Source organism: Dunckerocampus dactyliophorus, chromosome 14 (genome assembly GCF_027744805.1).
Source record: "Dunckerocampus dactyliophorus isolate RoL2022-P2 chromosome 14, RoL_Ddac_1.1, whole genome shotgun sequence".
Taxonomy (NCBI): Eukaryota; Metazoa; Chordata; class Actinopteri; order Syngnathiformes; family Syngnathidae; genus Dunckerocampus; species Dunckerocampus dactyliophorus.
This window is the reverse complement of record NC_072832.1, coordinates 20,188,844-20,208,251: the sequence shown is the minus strand read 5'-3', so window position 1 is coordinate 20,208,251 and position 19,408 is coordinate 20,188,844. Positions and strand designations below refer to the sequence as shown.

General features: G+C 40.3%; 2 protein-coding genes across 6 annotated transcripts in view; one reads left to right on the top strand and one right to left on the bottom strand.

The window, feature by feature from the left end:
- The window catches only part of LOC129194311 (hepatitis A virus cellular receptor 1 homolog), a 286,203-nt gene that overhangs the window by 124,053 nt on the left and 142,742 nt on the right, over nucleotides 1-19,408 (bottom strand). The window lies entirely within an intron of this gene.
- ttc7a (tetratricopeptide repeat domain 7A) overlaps nucleotides 1-19,408 on the top strand; it is a 75,502-nt gene that overhangs the window by 2,671 nt on the left and 53,423 nt on the right. For 3 of the 5 annotated variants that reach the window (XM_054798397.1, XM_054798398.1, XM_054798399.1), the window contains exons 5-8: nucleotides 7,527-7,657; nucleotides 11,756-11,880; nucleotides 13,662-13,740; nucleotides 16,142-16,311. In XM_054798397.1, coding sequence (XP_054654372.1) covers nucleotides 7,527-7,657; nucleotides 11,756-11,880; nucleotides 13,662-13,740; nucleotides 16,142-16,311 — 505 coding nt within the window. The other 2 variants (XM_054798402.1, XM_054798401.1) reach the window with 2 other exon arrangements.

The following is a 19,408-nucleotide window of genomic DNA, read 5'->3' as shown; positions in this document are numbered from 1 at the left end:
TGCTTTGCTGGGCCGCCGTCTGTGTCTTTGACGCCCCCGGTCTGTCTGCGGGCTTGTTGGGAGTGGTGCTCCGGCGCACAGTTGGTGCACCGTCGGTTCTGGGGACAGGTGGGTGGTCTGGCTTCCGGTGGCTGGGGGAATCCGGCGGCTGGTTTACGGCTGGTCTCGCCTTCTTGGCTGTGGTCCTCTGTCTCCCTGCGGCCTGGGGGTGCAGCACTCCCTCTCCCGGAATTTGCTGCCCCGCGGGTGTCTGCTGGCTCTGTGTGGTGGGTTGCCCTGCTGCTTGCCCGTTGGCCCACCCGCTTGCTCATTTGCTGGCTTTCCTCCTCGCCTGCTCCTTGCGCTATGCTGGTAACGTCCTGCCGTTGGGATGGGGGGGCGCCTGGGGTTTTCTTGCTCCCTAGTGGTCCGGCTCGGGAACCGGGTTGTGGGTCTGGGACCCCAGGATCCCCTACTCTGCTGCGCCCTGGATCCCCGGCAGGGCATGTATTGCAACGAGGCTTCCAGTGTGTGTGCATGAGTGCTTGCATGTGTGCGTGCATGCGTGTTTGTGTGTGTCTGTGCGTGCTTTTATTGATCGGCGGGCTCATTTCCGGTTGTGGGCCGTCTCTGGGCCTGCTGGTGTGTGGCCCGTCTGCCCTTGTGGGGTGTGATCTCTCTCCGGTCTCGGGTGTTGGTTGTCCTCCAGCTTGCCGGCGCCCTGTTTTTTCTTGGGATTGCCTCTCTGCGGTCCCTTGCTGGTCTTCCTGGGGGGAAGGGCTCTGTGGGCTGGCTCTTGGGGGGCTGATCTTTGTGCTGCCTGCCCCTGTGGGCCCGGTGGCTTTCTGGCGGTGTGGGCTAGGCCTGGCTGTGTGGGGCGGCGCTTGCTGGGTGGTGGGAGGCAGATCCTCTCTTTTCATGCATCCTCAGTAACAATTACACGCTCACACATTCACGCCCCTTTATATACGTGAAGACTTGCACACATACAGAGATACCGGCACACACGTACATATGTACACTCACAGTACATACGTACTTCCCCACATTACTCACTGACTTAACCAGGGTGTTATTTAAAAAAAAATGAATTTTTATGGAAAAATGTACGTATTATTAAATTAAGTAGATTGAGCGTTTTCAAGCATAAAAATAGCTAATGAAGAAAAGTACAAATACAGTCATCCCTCCTTTATTGCAGTTAATTGTTGCAGACCCGACCTGATAAACAAAATATTTTCGTAGTTTGACTGTTTATGACTTTGTGATAACTTTACCATTATTAGAGCCCTCTAGACTTGAAATAACATCCCTATAGTCACTTTTACACTCATATTACCCAATATAGTAGATACAATCAGAGAAAGTAAGACATTTAAGACATAAATAAGACTAATGCTCATGTGTGTTTCAAGAAATGTCTTCCAGACGTGTTGACAGGAAGTGATGTTGGGGATTCAGAGGTCAGTTTTAGCTGCAGTCCGTGTTATTATTATGATGATGATGACTGTTATTATTATTATTATTGTTGTTATTTATTGTGTTATAAATAATTATAAAATAGTAATAAAAGCAAACGCAAAAGTTGGCAATATTCTGGTGCATGTTACTCGTGACACCTAGTGGCCAGTGTAGAGGGTTCATCAACATCTTGTATTGCCTTAAAGGAAAACTGCACTTTTTTTGGAATTTTGCCCATCATCCACAATACTTATGTGAGACATGAACACATTTGTCTTTCTGTTTTCGGTACGTTCTAAAGATATAAAAACAGATAAACAGAGACAGCTCATTACCGCACGTAATGGGATCCACCCATGCTGCCTACAAAGGCCGCTATTCAATCACCTCCAAAAACCTCCAACAAGATTTTATGGTTTTATATACATGCTGTGAATTAATGAATAAATGATTGCTGTTTTGTGGTTACAGCCTATTATTAGTAAAAAATATATATATTAACCAAATCGTATGCAGTCTTGTCCTAAAATAAGCAGTTTCAAGCATAAAAACGGCAAAATGAACTAAAATGCAAATACAGTGTAAGGTACAGGTGTCATGGCCACTCAGCCCACAGGACAGATCTGCCCATGATTTTATGTGGCCCGTGAAAGCCTGGAAATAATGTGTGTCCGTGAAGTAGGATTCCTGATTTATAAATGGAATATTTAGTTAGAATATTTTAGTTAGAACATAGAAAACCTGTTTACTATCTTTTAAATACAGTTTTAGAGCCCTCTCGACATGATATAACACCCCTATAGTCATCTTGACACTATATTACCCAATATAGTAGATATAATCAGAGAAAATAAGACATACTGTATTAGATATAAATAAGATAACAAAGACTCACATGTTAGGGGTTCCTTGTTTTTTTCTGGACAGCATACTTCCGCCATTACAATACATTGATGTATTTTAACGCAGTGGCCGATTTACACGCGTATTAGCCAATATAGTAGACAAAATAAGACTTAATAAGTCATTTAAGATGTAAATAAAACTCCTGCTTGAGCAGTGCTACACTAAATGTGTACCTGTGATCGAAGTCTGATGCCTGTCTCACCAAACAATTACTGACACCTAGTGGCCAATGTATAATACAGCACACCACTCACAATCAGAATGCTTCTACGTTGTATTTGTATTGTAGTTCATGTCGTTCAGGACCTCTCAAATAGTGGGGCATGTCTGACATGATAGAGTGTAAAAGTTCTCCTCCCATTCCGTGTGGAGGTTTTTGGCTTCATACTTTGTCCTTCTCCCCCACTTTGTTGCAAACACTTTAAGTTTAGAATGAGTAAATTGGAGGCTAACAAGTTAGTTCAGTAGCTTGCTATGTTTAAAGCGGCGGCAGTCTCTTGTGTCCCTGCAGTGATCTCGCAGCCTGCACATGACAGCACACTGTGGTGTGGGCCTGTCACGATAACAAATTTTGCTGGACGATAATTGTGCTACAAATTATCGTTGATTTTCAAATTTATCTGCAACATTTTTGAGACAATTTTTTCATTAATGTGTAATTGTGATGTTTAATTCACATTTAAACCATGAGATGGTCCTCAAGTAGAGCAGTTGCCTATATGTATGTTTTTGCAATGTAGCCAGCGACACTGTCTGTGAGTGCGCCCCATTTCGCACTGTTGTGTTTCTATTTGCCAACCAAACGCCTCAGCAAGCGTTGACTGTCGGGACGAAGACGCCGCTGCCCGAGCAGCTCCATTAGTATTTTTTTTCCCAGTTGAGAAAATCGTTAGTGTTGGTGTTAATGCGCTCACCGTGTTCATTGTGATTAAAACCGAAATGTTCCCACACTGTGGCATGCTATGGCATTCGCTTTAAAAACGTTTGTGCCGTCATTCATGTGCATGCTGGCTTACAAAGCTAACTGCTGCTAGGGTAGTAGCTAGTAGCTAATGGCCCCCCCTCAACAAAGAGGTGGGAAATGGGAACTACGAAAATATTCCATTTATTAATACTGAATCCTTGATGATTGATGATTGACAATAAACATCAATCTATCTATATAAAATATAACAATAAAAAAAACAAGTCTTAACCTTCAGTCCAATCAATAATATACAATAAATAAATACTGCAAAGCCACTTAAATAATGACACGTCTTCCAAGCACAGATAAGTAAATAGAACTATTAATCACATGAGTGCAATAAAAATGCTGTTTTAGCTTGGAAAACTAAGCAATCCCATACTCAAAATGTGGTTCATCCTCCGAATCGAAATTGTTCTCTGCTCAAACCGGATATCCCGTCACATTGGTTTATCGTTCATCCCTAATAATAACACAGGCTACTGTTGTGGCCGTTACCCCCAACATCACTTCCTGTCCGCCTCTCTTTCAGGTCCTTTAGGGAACACATTTACAGCAACAAGTCTCATTTATGTCTTAAATTGATTTTTTTACTGTTATTATATTTACTATATTGGGTAGTATGAGTGTAAATGTGCCTATAGGGCTGTTATTTCATGTCTAGAGAGCTCAAAGAATTTTAAAAACTGTATTTAGAAGGTTGTAAACAGGTTTTCTATACTCTAACTACGAAAATATTCCATTTATAAATAAGTAGTCCTACTTTGCGGAAATTCACTTGTCGCAGTCGGGTCTGGCACCAACTAACCGCCATAAACGAGGGATTACTGGCTCCATGACTAGCACTGCTCAACTTAACTCTAAGTGGGGATGTGTGGATGCTGGATCGAGTCCAGGCAGGGTTCAGGGCTGGTCTGCGTTACATGTGTGAAGCACACATTCATGATGCCATCTCCTGTGCGGAGTTGTACCGACAAGCCACACTGGCAGTTCAAATAGAATGTGTATGTCGGTGAGAGCGAACACGCTAAACAAACAAAAATAGTGCTTCTGTGGCGGTCCAAATGTAATTGTGTCGGGCCGCCACAAATAAATAAATGAATGAGAAACATTTGTAACTTGCACCTTGGGAATCAGGAGCATTTACTACAAGGTAGGAAAAGAAAGATCAGCAACGTGCTACATAGCAGTGTCAATAGCAGCAACAGTGGTATTATTATTTGCAATTCAAGTCCACCATCAGTTGGACGAGAGACATGTATTTTTACATGGATTCAATTAGTATCATTTCCCATGGTTTTCACTCAATGTTTGTCTTATCCAGAAGGATTCAAGCACTATAAGTTGATACACTAACGTTTTTGTTTTTTTACCAAAGCAGAAACTTGTGATTGAGTGAAGAGTGGAAAAGACGATTCCGAGTTTATTTCATCCATCCATCTTCTATGCCGCTTATTTTCGCGAGGGTCATGGGTATGCTGGAGCCTATCCCAGCTCACTTTGGGTGAGAGGCGGGGCACACCCTGGACTGGTCACCAACCAATTGCAGGGCACATATAGACAAACAACCATTCACACTCACATTATATCTGTGGACAATTTAGAGTCGCCAATGAACCTAACATGCATGTTTTTGGAATGTGGGAGGAAACCGGAGTACCCGGAGAAAACCCACACACACGGGGAGAACATGCAAACTCCACACAGAGATGCTCAACGGAGCTTTGAACCCAGATCTTCTAGGTCTCCTGACTGTGTGGCCAACATGCTAACCACTAGACCACTAGTTTATTCAATCAGGGATAAATTCATGATGCATAGAAACAAATACAATAATAGATGGCAAACAAATTGTAGTTTATTAAAGCGTAAATTTAGAAATGCAGCAACATTTCTTCCAGTCAAATGAAAAATAGGTCAACCTGATTTTCTTATTTTCTATTCATTGTATCCAAGGTAAATGACTACTGTTGTAACCTTGATGATGTTTGATTAATTAAAAAAACAAATAGTGTGTTAAAAAAGGTTTAAGTGCAACCAACGTCTGTAACTACAGATTTTTATTTTCAATAATGTCAACTATTCCACTGTTTGGGCAAAACAAACACGCTGCTGGTAAAACCTGTTGGTTTTTTCAGAGGGCTACACCTGCAGGTGCGCTGGAAGCGAGAGCCAGCCACCGGCTTATCGGGAACATCAGTGTTTCCACATGCTGCAGTGGGGCTTGAAAATCTCTAGCTGCTTCAGTTACCCGTCTGCCGCGCTTCAATGTGTTGCTTTTCTTTGCACCGACATCGAAACAGGAAAGTGGAAATCAAGCATTACTTTCAACAAGCTAAGTAGAAATCATTTGAACATTATTGTGCTTCATTGTTGTGCTTCATTCCCACTGCACACATTCTTAATAACCATCGAAGTGACTTTTGACCTTGTAAAATCAATGTTATATCTTGCTGAGGTTCTACCGACATAGGAATATAACCCAATACATTGATGAAACAATTAATATTTCCACGCCCAGTGGAAAAAAAAGATAAATCCAATCAAAACTGAACCGAATGTCTTTAATGTGCTTCTCCTGAGTGCTTTGTGCAGCGATGAGGCTCTATGGAGCCTCCTAATGTCAAAGATGCACTAGCTTCCTAAGTTTGTACAGGCCGACTGAGATGGTCTGAAGTCAGACGCCAGACGTACTCTAATGTTGCAGATGTTCAAAGTAGACATCACCACCCAAATATTATTCCTTCCTTACTGCTGTAGTACAGGGACTTTCTCATCTACTGCGTCTCTATTAGTGCACCTTAAAACCATCACGAAGTCACATCTGCTCATCAGGAAACATGGGGTGAAATGAATGATGATGATATTGGTGATAACAAGATTATCCATGCAGGGCTCTGAGAATGAAGTACACTGTCATATTTCTGTGAATCTTATCCCTGACCTTTCCCTTGTTTTGATATGTGCATACAAAGATGAGTAAAAGTAACGTGTTGTCTTTGGTCTATCTTCTCACTGAGATGGAGCAACTGCACCGCATCTTGTGTTTGTCTTCAAACATTTAAGGTGTTACTGAGTAACTGTTAAAGCTGCCGCATGTCACCGGCTCAAGATTAGATTTTGTTTCACCCAAAAAGTATAACAATATGTTACCAATAGTGGTTGAAAAACCAGATTGAAAACGTCTATACAGTGGAACAGCAGACATGGAAAAAACAGCTGTAATAAAATCAAAAACATATTCTAATGAGAAAAAAAGCAATTTTACGAGAATGAACTAGTAAAAATAATGAGAATTTAGTAGCATTGAATTATTAAAGAGAAATAATGTGTTCTTTTTAAAAGTTGTAATATGAGAAACAAACAAAATAAATGTGTAATCTTTGGAAAACTAGGCTGGAGAAAAAGTTGTATTTTGGGAATAGAAGTCAAAATATGGGAATAAAGTTTAAGAACATTTAAGAAGACTATTTAAGAAGAAATATACAGAAAAAAAGTTCATAGTCGCTTTTTCACCAATATCACAAAGCTGAGATGCATTTTTTTCTTGAAATATATAAATATATCTATATCTATAGATATAGATATAGATATATTTATATAAAACACCCCTGCTTTACAATGATGTGGATTGTTTTATGGCTGTTTATATTTGGCGACATCTAGTGAGCTTTTGAAGGAGTTCAATGGGACGTACGGTGGCCGAGTGGTCAGCACATTCAGGAGATCTAGAAGAAAAATTCTGTCCCTGTTTAACAGATGTAATTAAAGACCCCTGGTCCAGGGTGTACCCTGACTCTTGACCAAAGTCAGCTGGGATAGGCTCCAGTTAACCTGCAATCCAAATCACAAGTGATAGAGAAGATGAAATCAATTTTAATAGCTCAGCATAGCAAATGTAACAAACAGTCATTACTTTATTTTAATTGTAACTAAAAGCACATTTGACTGCAACTGAATTAATTTCCAAACAGTGTCCTTGGCCAAGGTATGCTCGATATCTATATGGAGGTCCCAGGTTACTGCATGTGTGTTGTCTAAGTCTTAATCTTCTCTCCTGTGTGTCACAGTGGTGCTATCCCAAATGACTTGGCTTGTATACAGTATGTACAGCATGGTCCTCCGTGAGCACGCTTGTGTTGCTGAAGGAATGATAAACAACTGTCAATGTTTATCCTGAATTTTCTTTTCTTGGTGTCTGTATGTGTTCCAGGTTTGTCTCTGGACCACCAGGCACTTTCTTCAGTGTCTCGTATCCGTCTGCTGGAGAGGGAGGAAGAGAGTCTTTCCTGTTACCTCAAAGCTTGTGACGCTGCTCTGTCCTACCTGCAGGAGCTTGATAAGGTGCTTCTGGGAACATTGTGCTTTTCGTCTTGTTTGGCTTTCACTTCTTAAACTAGACTTTTGGACTGGGATGCCCAATAATGGGCATAAAAATGGGATATCGATTCATATCGGTATCGGTGTTCTGCCAATAATTATATCGGCAAGTGAGTGATGACGTGGTCCACGCAGCAACAAGCTTGCTAGCTCAGTATTTTCAAGTTTGCATTGTAAATACAGTCGTCCCTCAACACTTCACTATCATGTTTTTTCAAAATAATCACTGTTTAGTGGCTGAATATGGCCTATTATTAGTAAAAACTATGCCTAAATTAAGCATTTTCAAGCATAAAAATGGCTAAATGAACTAAAATACAAAATAAGGCATTCAGAAAACACACGTTGTGATTTGTAGTATTCTACACTGGTCACTAGGTGTCAGTAACGTTACATTGATGAGACAATAGTCAAGTACTTTGAGAAACCCGAAGTATAAATGGAACAACAAGGAATTCTCCAAATGTTAACATGTGAGTCTATATTAGTTTATATTTCTATTATGTGTTAGGAATGGCGGAAGCCAGTGGTTGGATCTCAATGCAGAGAGGACAAAACACAAAGTGTAGAGAAAAAGGTTTAATTAGCAATGTTACAAAACCCATATTTTAGCGATGAAAAAATCTGACACAGAGCGTGCGCACTCTGTAAGGAGAGTCCATGCAAATTAGTGCTTGGAAAAGTGAAGTACAATTTAAGCCCTTCAAACTCATGGGCCGCAGCTATAAGACAAGATAAAAAGTATATGGGATATTATTTTACTTTTATATCTCTCTGCAGATGAAATTTCATGAAAATGTAATTGTTTGAAAATGTTTTTTTTTTAAATACTACATGTCGCATTTGTATTGTGGTTAGTGTGGGGTGAAAACGAATACACAGCGTGCTGTTGTACTGCAGTGTGAGGCATCCATCCATCCATCCATCCATCCATCCATCCATGTTCTATGCTGTTTCCCCTCATTAGGGTGACGGGGGTATGCTGGAGCCTATCCCAGCTGACTTCGGGCTAGAGGCGGGGTCAGTGTGAGGCATATACATGAAAATTATGACACTTTACTTTCTTCCCTGGACTTTTTGATTATCCAAAAAATTCATAAGGATACTCTGTTGACTTTTAAAACAGATTTTCATAGCCTAAATGATATATTTTATAGGATGGTTGTTCTTGCCAAGGTCCGTGGGTCAATCACAGCTTTTGTTTTGACTCAATGTTAAAGCAATGGGAACCAAAGACACTATTTTCCTGCTATAAAATCTGCTTCTTTACTATCAGGGATAGAGAAGTGAAAAGTGAGGTATCAAATTTGTTAAAGTCAAGCTTTATCAGAATGAATCACAGGCTTGATTTTACAAATGTAAACATTTTGTAACATTGCTAGTTTAATACAAAGAGTAATACTCCAACGGAGTAAGACAAAAAAACATACAAGAGTCCAAAACAAAGTACAACTCAAATTTCCGGGCAAGGCCACACACAAAGAGGACAAACAAACATGCTTCTGGAAAAGCCAAGTAGGAAAGAAAAATACTAGCAGGGTAATAACTAACAAAAAGCACTGCTGGAGAAACCAAGCAGGGAATCTAAGGTAATGCTGAAGCTAGTAACAAAAAGAGCTGCTGGAGAATGCCACACAGACAAAAGTTCTCGTAGTATCCTGGAAGGACGAGTGACCAGCGAGTGAAGTTCATGGAAAACAATCTGGCAACGAGTGAGTCACACAGCATGGCTTATGAAGGCCGGGTGGCTAATTGACCTCAGGTGTTCTCCAGTGGCTCCGCCCCGCAGGACCAACAGTACACTGCAACAGCCGACAGGTAGCAGCAAAGCAACTCCAGCAGAACATGACATTATGTCTACTACTGTATGTTGAGTAATATGAGTGTAAAGGTGACCACAGGGCTGTTCTTTCACATCCTGCGCTAATAATGTAAAAAAAACATATTTAGAGGGTCGTTAACAAGTTTTATTATTTTCTAAATATAAAAATATTCCATTTATAAATAAGGACTCCTACTTTACGGGAACTGACTTATCACGGTCAGGTCTGGAACCCATAAACCACCATAAATGAGGGCTAACTGTATGCAGTTTGCAATGAAAGCGCTGGTTCTAAATCAGTGGTTCTCAGTTATTTTCTTGTCATGCCCTCACTGTGGGACAAAAATGTTTTCACATCCCACCGATTTGAAATGCTATTGAGAAACTGCTAATATTCTTATTTATCTGTACTGCACAACCAGCGAAATGCAACACAATGGAGAGCAGCAAAGCATAGAAGCATATTCAAGAGTCAAACTGCATGATGAATACCACAATACGACATTGCACATGTTGGTAGGTCTGCACTCATACTGAAAGTCCTACCTGCCTCTCATGCCCCCACGACAGTTCACCGCACCCCCACCAGGGGGACCTGCCCCACTATTTGGGAAGCGCTGTTCTAATCTAATATGTCTTGTTCATGCTGCATTCATGCATGATGCACTGAATGAGCCCAGTTTATGATTTCACTGATTGTATTAGTCCAGAGTTTCTTACTTGGCATTTTACTTTTCTTATACGGATGTTTGTGCCAAGTAGAAATGTGCAGCGTTCCAAATTGTAGGATGCCAGCATTATTTAAATGGATTTGTTGATAGCAGGAGAAAATGTTGTGTGAGTTGACTTTTGGTCATTATTTTTTAATGACTATTGTTGAGACAAAGTGTTTTCAAATGAATAAAGTAATCCCTCGTTTATCACAGTTGGTTGTTTCCAGACCTGACTGTCATCAGTGAATTTCAAAATAGGATTCCTTTTATATAAATAGAATATTTTCGTAGTTAGAGCATAGAAGACTTCTAAACTTGTTTACAACCTTCTAAATACAGTTTTTAACATTATCAGGGCCCTCTAGACATGAAATAACTCGCCTATAGTCAGTTACGCTCGTATTACCCAATATAGTAAACATAATCAGAGAAAACAAGCCATTTAGGACATAAATAAGACTCCGGTGTTTTGCTGTAAACGTGTTCCTGTGCTGTGGAAGCTGAGTGATTGGTGGGCAGGTAGAGATATTGTTCAGCGTTCAAAGTTGAGTTTCAGCTTGGCGTCGGTTACGGTCGCAATAGTAGCCTCAATTTTTATTTGGGATTATTGAGACCTGCAATAAAAGACTGTTGTTCCGGCAATCAAGTCTGGTGCTTGTGTGTCTCGCCCAACATTACAGTAACATTACCGACACCTAGTGACTAGTTTAGAATACTACATATCATCATAACGTCATTGAATGCATCTTCTGACTGCGTTATATTAGTTTTTTGTTAATTTAGCCATTTTTATGCTTGAAAATGCTTAATTTAGGCCAAAAATGTGTAACATTTGCTTAAATACACGTTACTATTAATAGACTGTATTCAACCACAAAACAGCATGATTTACAAATGTATATCCTATATTTTTGAAAAACCATGGTAGAGTGAAGCTGCAAAATTTGAAGCATGAAGTGGCGAGGGATTACTGCATGGCACTTCTAACATGTATTGCAAATTGTAGTATTTGTCTTATTTTGCAAAAACGTTGTTTATTTGTGAAATGCATCCAGCAGCATCACAGGACAAGAAGTAATTTAATGTGTTCATTCATTACATAAGATGCAACCTGACATTGGTTTTAGGGAAAAGCTGCTGCCAATATCGGTGTTGGTAATGAAGTGCTGGACAAGATCGGTATATCGAATATTGGTCAAAAAAGCAATATCGAGCGTCTGTAGTTCAGCTGCCCCAGTGAATGAATCAGGGATGGATGGAGGGGTGAATGGGTGTATTGGGATGCTATTTTAGTGATGCCAACAAAACATCTGATACACATATGAACGTCTCCATCCACTGTGTGTTATGTAAAATTGAGGTACATGCATAAATGTCAATAAAAGTTCCAAAATTTGTCCTAAAAGTACACAGTAAGCTTGGATAGAATGTTTCTATTCATTGTGTAATTTAAAATGTGGGCTTGGTGGGTCTGAAAATGTACACTGACAGTCAATAGTATGAAGGTGATTGTTGCTTTATTTGCAGATAGTAACAACGCCCCACAATAAGACAGCCAAGCTCACTCTGCCGTCTCCACCTGTGGACATAGACTTGGGGTTCTTCCTCCAGGCGGCCCTACAGAGCGCTTACCTGTGTTTGCTGCACAGAGGGTGAGTCCAGTAAGCCTACACACGCACATGCGCACACACACGCACACACATACACATTCGCTGCGGTTGCAGCAAAGCTTTTTAAAAAATTTTTTTTTACTTGTAAAGGCAGTAAATAATTTATTTAATTAATTACGTTAACATTTTCTACCATCATTAACGCATGCGCATCATGTCGCCCCCACCCCTCTCTGTTATGACAGCAGACGCAGGCATAATAGTGTCCCCACATAGAGTCTGCTGCTCTTTAATAACTTCATTCTGACCTGAACACATCAACAGCAGTGTAATTCCAACATCATATATTAGGGATGTCCGACATTGGCTTTATTGCCAATAACCGATATGCCGATATTGTCCAACTCGCAATTTTTGATTCCAATATCAACCGATACTGATATGTGTAACATCACGCATCTTTTAAAATTGTTGTAAAGTAACAATACTCTTACATGGGTACAGTTGTTTTGTTGGCCACTCCACCCATCTTTGAGTAGATAAAATACATGAATTTGCTGATTATTATTTTGATTGATAACGTTCATGTTCTTATTTTAAATTCTTATTTTACTTCATTAAAACTACTCATTAAAACTACTATAAAATATATATATATATATATATATATATATATATATATATATATATATATATATATATATATAATTTATTTATTTATTTATATAATTTTCTTTATTTAGATATTTTATTTTACCAATTTGGTTTTAATTTTACTCTTTTTTTAAATTTGTAATTTTTTTCTACACATCCAGGTATACACATACTGTATATAATTTTTTTCCCTCTCCGCTACATAACAATCATCATGACTACTATTAATTATCACTATCCGGTTTTCTCTCATATTTGATGAATATGTTTTGCCAGTTTACAGTTCACTTTTCTCCTGACAACGCACAACCCTCACTTCTTTTTGTACGCAATTGTTGACTTATGTTTTATGTATTGTGTTCTAAGTATGCACTTTATATGTGCATCGCTGCTGTAAATACACACTTAATGTTTGCAAATAAAGAAAAATACCCAAGGAATACTGTAGAAGCCACTGCAAGAGGCTTGTCCAAGTAAAAATGCTTTTGGTCAGCAGGTGTCAGTATTACTCTTTGCCTCTCAAAAGCAAGCCAGGTTAGTATCACATGTCACATAAGACTGAATTACAAAGTGGAAATGGCAAAAGAAAATGAGTCATACCGCTGATCTAATGAACTAAAAATGGAGCATTGGATATCATTGCATTGAGAGTAATCGATGCTGAAAAAGTTAATTCACATCACTCAAATGTTCTTAGGGTATGAATCATGTTGTGTTTAAGATTCAAGATTCAAGATTCAAGAGAGTTTTATTGTCATGTGCATGGTAAAACAGCAGTTATACCATGCAATGAAAATCTTATTCTGTTCATTCTCCCAGGAAAAGAAAGAAAACACAAGAAAGAATAAGAACATAAGAAACAAACACATAAACATAAATACCAATAAATTAAGCAACAACAACAGAAGAGACATTAATACAGATATAAATAAATAAATAAATAAATAAAGTGCTATGAGTGTGTGCGTGTGTTGCGTGCGGCGTGTGCGAGTGCTTCGTTGAGAAGCCTGATGGCCTGTGGGTAAAAGCTGTTTGCCAGCCTTGTGGTCCTGGACTTCAAACGTATGTGTTTGTCTTTTTCACCTCTGCTCCTTCGTGGTGCATTTTCTGTGTGTATGGCTTTAAAAAGTAGACATAATACTGATTTATGCCTGCTCTGTGTTTGTTAGTCATTTGGCGCAGGGTGCTCACCAGCTGCGCCGTGTGATGAGGGTGGTAGAGTCAAGAGCCTCTCAGGGTTTCAGGAAGGTGAGCTGTCTCACTTACCAATAGAATACTTTAAAGCATGCATTCATATTTTGGTGAAAATATACACAAATTAACATTAATATTAAGCTCAAACTGTGATTTGGCAAGCAGTAGTTCTTTCCCCTATTGCATGGGTGTCCAAACCTTTTCCAGCGAGGGCCACATACTGGAAAATGAAAGGGTGATATTTTGTAAAGCAACACATGTAGATATGCTAAGAAGTTATATATATTTCAAGAACAACAATACATCTCAGCTTTGTCATATAGGTGAAAAAGCTTATTATTAACATGAACTTAGACCTTTACTCTTTTTTTCCCATTTCTGCTGTTGTTGGTTTTTCCCCCAAAATATTTAAACTTTCTTCTTAAAGCCCCCATCACACTAAGGGCCCTGTCACAACTTGACGATTTAGCCAGCGCATGCCTGACGTGATCATTTTGATGGCATACGTTGAACTGCCGATGTTTTTTTCAATTTTGGGCGTATACATAGCGTATTCATAACGGGTTCGACGTATGCATGACGTATTAGTGACTTATATAGAACGTTTCTATAACTTATAGACAACTTATACCAACGAATGCGTAGCGTGTTGCCGGCGTTCACAACTTATGCCCAACACCAGTCTAACTTATGCAAACCGCACGGCAGCGTATGGCCGACGATTACGTGCCGTAGCCTATAAAAAGGCTGCCACTTGATGACACACCTCACTAGACATCGCAGTGTCAACATCACCATCATGCCGAAGAAAATTTCCAAGACTGCTGCCAAGAAGTATCAGGGCAGTGACGGAGGCTGAGGGCGAGGATGTGGATGTAAGAAGGATCCATCAACACCCACAGCCTCCCCCTCCCACTCTCACTCTGATGGAGATGACGCAGGTTGTAACTGCCTCTTCCCGTCCTGTTGGTTCCATTCCCAGTGTCACAGTGCCCTCTACTGGTCAAGCATGTAGCAGTATAAATATGGAGTTCCTACAAGGCATAGCATAATGTACTGTATCTGCAAACACAACAGCCTCCATCTCCTCTCAGCCAACCCTTGCCAAGAAGAGAGCCAAGAAGACTCAGTTTTGTCTCAAAGTATGTTGACGTATTACCAATTTGTGCGTAACTTACAAATAACGTGTGTGAACGGGCGTCAACGATCGCATAACTTATTGCCCGCGTATGCGCGACGTCTGAATCATACGTTGACATACGTCGAAAAGTTTTGTGCATGCACACAATTTTAGGACGACTTGGACGTACTACGACGTATGCCGGCGTGTTTCAGCGTGCTCTTAACTTATACAAAACTTACCCATAACTTATTCGACGTACACCAGCGCATTGGCCAAATTTTTCATACGTTGGCGTAAGCTGGCTAAATCTTCAAGGTGTGACAGGGCCTTAAGCACAAATCAGCAGCAATCAAGGAGAACCAGCCGTAATGAAAACATTTCAAAATTTGCGCTAAATTCAGGAGAGGATTTGAATGCCATTGGAATATGTATCAGGAAAACGAGCTGGCGCTTAATTAGCTTCCTGGATTTTAGCACCTCTGTACTGTGCACACCGGAGGCCGGTGGTAAGATTGGCTCCTTTTTTTCTTGCCGCCATGATGTGATGTAATTGGCGACGCGGAGGTGGCGAGTGACGCTTCAAGGGGCTTGTTGGCTTTCAACCTCTTTTCAGCACCTCTGTCCACACCGGCGGCCACTGGTGAGGTTAACTTGGCTTCTTTTTTCCTTGGCGGTGATGTGAATGTGATATAATGTGAATAAGGCGACTAAAAATAGTATGAATGTTTGGAATGCTGTTTAAGAATATTTAGAATGCAGCCAGTGCAGTTTGACTACCTTTCGAATGCCGTTTGATATTTTTAAACTTCAAATCCACCTTGAAAGTTTTCAGCATGCTAAAATCATTCAGATCAGCCAGAATGGGCCCTAATATTTGGCGTGCACTCAGTACTTGTTCTTTCAACAACTTTTTCCACAACCTACTTTATCAAAAATGCCAACTTTATTTATTGTTTTGCTTCTCTAATATTTAAACTTTATGCTTTATTTTATACTTTATTTGTCCTCATAATACTACAATGTTATTCTCGTAAAAATTACGACTGTTTCTTACGAGATTAAAATTTTTGTCAGTTAATTTTTTTACTTTATTTTTGTAAAATTATTGCTTGATTTTTCAATTTTTGCTGCTGTTGGGTTTTTTTTTTTTTTTGTTTTCTTGTTAAATTATATTTTTAGAATGTGCCACGGGCCTACTTAAAAAAAAAAAATAAACAGCTGCAGGCCGCAAATGACCCCAGGGCTTCACTTTGGACACCCCTGCTTAACTGAGTACTTGAAAAGACAAGGTGAACTACTAATACTTAGTATAATACTGTGGATGCTCCTCAGGCTGCAGCAAGAAAGCTAGCAGAGGTGCTGCTGAGCTCAGTGAGTGAGGACAGCTACTGGCCCCCTCTGGGACCCCCACCCTCCGCCTGGCTCCGTCGAGAGGGAGCCGCCACCTCCAAAGAAGCACTTTACCCTACAGTCAAACCACCACAACGTTATGGCACTGACAGGTTTGAACCCTCTTGCTTTACTTTACATTTCACTGCCTGTTCTTGACATGATCTCCTGACATGATTTTTCAACTTAAATATGTTATATATTGTTTGTAATTATGTTCTATGTTGTTCGTTTTTTGAAAGCGAACGGTAAATTCCCAAAAATTACATTTATAGTTCATGGCGGCAGTAATGATGAACTTTTCCGGAAGTAACACCTCTCAGCTACAAAAGCATAGCGGTGTACGAGCCAGAGGATGTTTACAGCGATTACAGTGGAGATTTCAGCGGTGTGCCAATGGTTTTCAAGGAAAAAAGAAGGGAGAAACATTTGGAGATGAAATAGAGAACTTGCAGAACAAGGACTTAAGCCTTAAGTACGGATGTCCGATATTGGATTTTTTGTGGATAAACGATATTGTCCAACTCTCAATTTCCAACTCTGATAACGATGGATACCGATACCGATATGTGTAACATCACATATCTTTTTCTTGAGTAAAATTGTTGTAAAGTAACAACACTCCTAAAATGAGTACAGTTGTTTTGTTGGCTACTCCACTCATCTCTGAGTAGATAATTCATGTATTACATATTTTATATAAGAATACATTTGTTTCTTGTGCCTTGATTTATGTTATTTTTGGAAAGATTAAATTAATTTTTAGTTTAAGGGGTGTTGTTTAAAATACATGAATTTGCTGATTATTATTTTGATTGAAAACTTTCATGTTCTTATTTTATATTGTTATTTTATTGCATTTATTGCATTAAAACTACTCATTGAAACCACAATATATATATGTGTATATATATATATATATATATATATGTACAGCTGCATAAACAAGGCGTCTCGCAGTGTGCCATTGCTGCTGAGGTTGGAAGCAGTAAGACCGTTATTCTAAATTTTTTGAAAGATTCTGAGCATTATGGAACAAAAACGTCAAGTGGTAGACCGAAAAAAATCACCCCTGTGCTGAGTCGGAGCATCCGATTGGCTGTCCATCAAGACACAGTGCGGTCTTCAACCCAAATTAAGGCCCTTACTGGTGCCGACTGCAGCGTAATAACCATCAGACTGCATCTGCGGGAAAAGGGTTTAAAAAACAAAAAACTAATTCAAATTCTCCTTCAACGCCACAAAACTGCCCGTTTAGACTTTGCCAGGGAGCATCAAACATGGGACATTGAAAGGTGGAAAAAGTTTTATTCTCTGATGAGAAAAAATGTAACCTGAATGGTCCAGATGGCTTCCAACGTTACTGGCATGACAAGGAGATCCCACCTGAGATGTTTTCTACCCGGCACAGTGGAGGGGGGGGTCCATCATGGTCTGTGGTGCTTTTTCATTCAGTGGAACACTGGTGCTTCATGTGGTGCAGGGTCGTCAAATGGCTTGCTTACGTGCAGATGTTGCAGCGGGCATCCCTCATGACTGAGGGCCCTCGTCTGTGTGGTAACAGCTGGCTTTTTCAACAGGACAACGCTGCAGTTCACAATGCTTGCTTGACCAAGGACTTCTTCAGGGGGAATAACATCACTCTTTTGGACCATCCTGCGTGTTCCCCTCATTTAAATCCCATAGAGAACATCCAGTGTGGGGGACACGGCCTCCAGTGCTCCTATGACCACGGGCACCACTGTTGCGTTCACCTTCCAGGCTCTCTCCAGGTCTTCCTTGAGCCCCTGGTATTTCTCGTGTTCCTTTTTCCTGATATTGCCATCATTGGAGATGGCTACATCGATCACAATGGCTGTCCACTGCTGCTTATCCATGATCATGATGTCCGGTTGGTTGGCCACAACCATCTTATCGGTCTGTATTCGGAAGTCCCACTGGATCTTAGCCCTCTCATTTTCCACCACCTTGGGAGGTGTTTCCCATTGCGATCTCCAGTCCATATTCTGCACAGATGTTTCTGTACACTATACCTTGGTTATGGTTATAGCGTAACCATACTCTTGGTTATGGCGTTCCATGTATTCTTTTCCTGCCAGTATCTTACACCCTGCTATTAGGTGCTGGACTGTTTCAGGGGCCTCTTTGCACAGCCTACACATGGGATCCTGCCTGGTGTGGTAGATCTGGGCCTCTATTGCTCTGGTGCTCAAGGCCTGCTCCTGTGCTGCCATGATTCGCGCCTCTGTGCTGTCCTTCAGTCGAGCCCTCTCTAGCCATTGGTAGGACTTGTTCATATCCGCCACTTCAGCTATCTGTCGGTGGTACATCCCATGCAGGGTTTTTCCTCCCATGATGGTTCCTCCAACTCCTTCTTTTCCAGTTTCCACTGCCTGAGACGTTCACTAAGTGCTTCATCTCTTGGGGCCATCTTCCTGATGTATTCGTGGAGCTTGGATGTTTCGTCTTGGATAGCAGTCCTGATGCTCAGTAATCCTCGGCCTCCCTCTTTGCGCTTAGCGTATAACCTCTCGATACTGGATTTGGGGTGGAACCCTCCGTGCATGGTGAGCAGCTTCAGTGTTTTAATATCTGTGGTCTGAACTTCCTCCTTTGGCCAGCTTAATATTCTAGCAGGGTATCTGATCACTGGCAGGACATAGCTGTTCATCCCCAGCCACATTTCTCCAGTCCGGATGACATTCCGATGTCCACGCTGTAGATCCTGGTGGTGTGGATCCACACATATATATATATATATATATATATATATATACATACACACATATATATACACTCCTGATCAAAATCTTAAGACCATTGCCAGTTGTTCTAATGTTAGAAATAGAAGGATTCCTAGATATGTAAAAAGGACATATATCTAAAAATAAGACAACTTTAAAAGAGGTTTTCCCATTTTACATACTTTATTGAAACAAAAGCCAAAATACAAGCATGTTGTGTCAGTGTGTTAATGGTTAACTCCGAATGTAAATAAATACACAGAATATTGTCATGACATTGTATGGTGATTTGATGGCAGTGACTTCAAGATGCAGAGTTGACCCAGTGCAGGTAAAAACTATTTTTATCAGTCGTAGAGCAGAAACCAGAAAGCGTGCAGCAGGAATGTGTAACAAAAGACAAAAAGCTAAGCAAATAACAGCGGAATGGCAAACAGGGACCAATACATACACACATACAATGCTC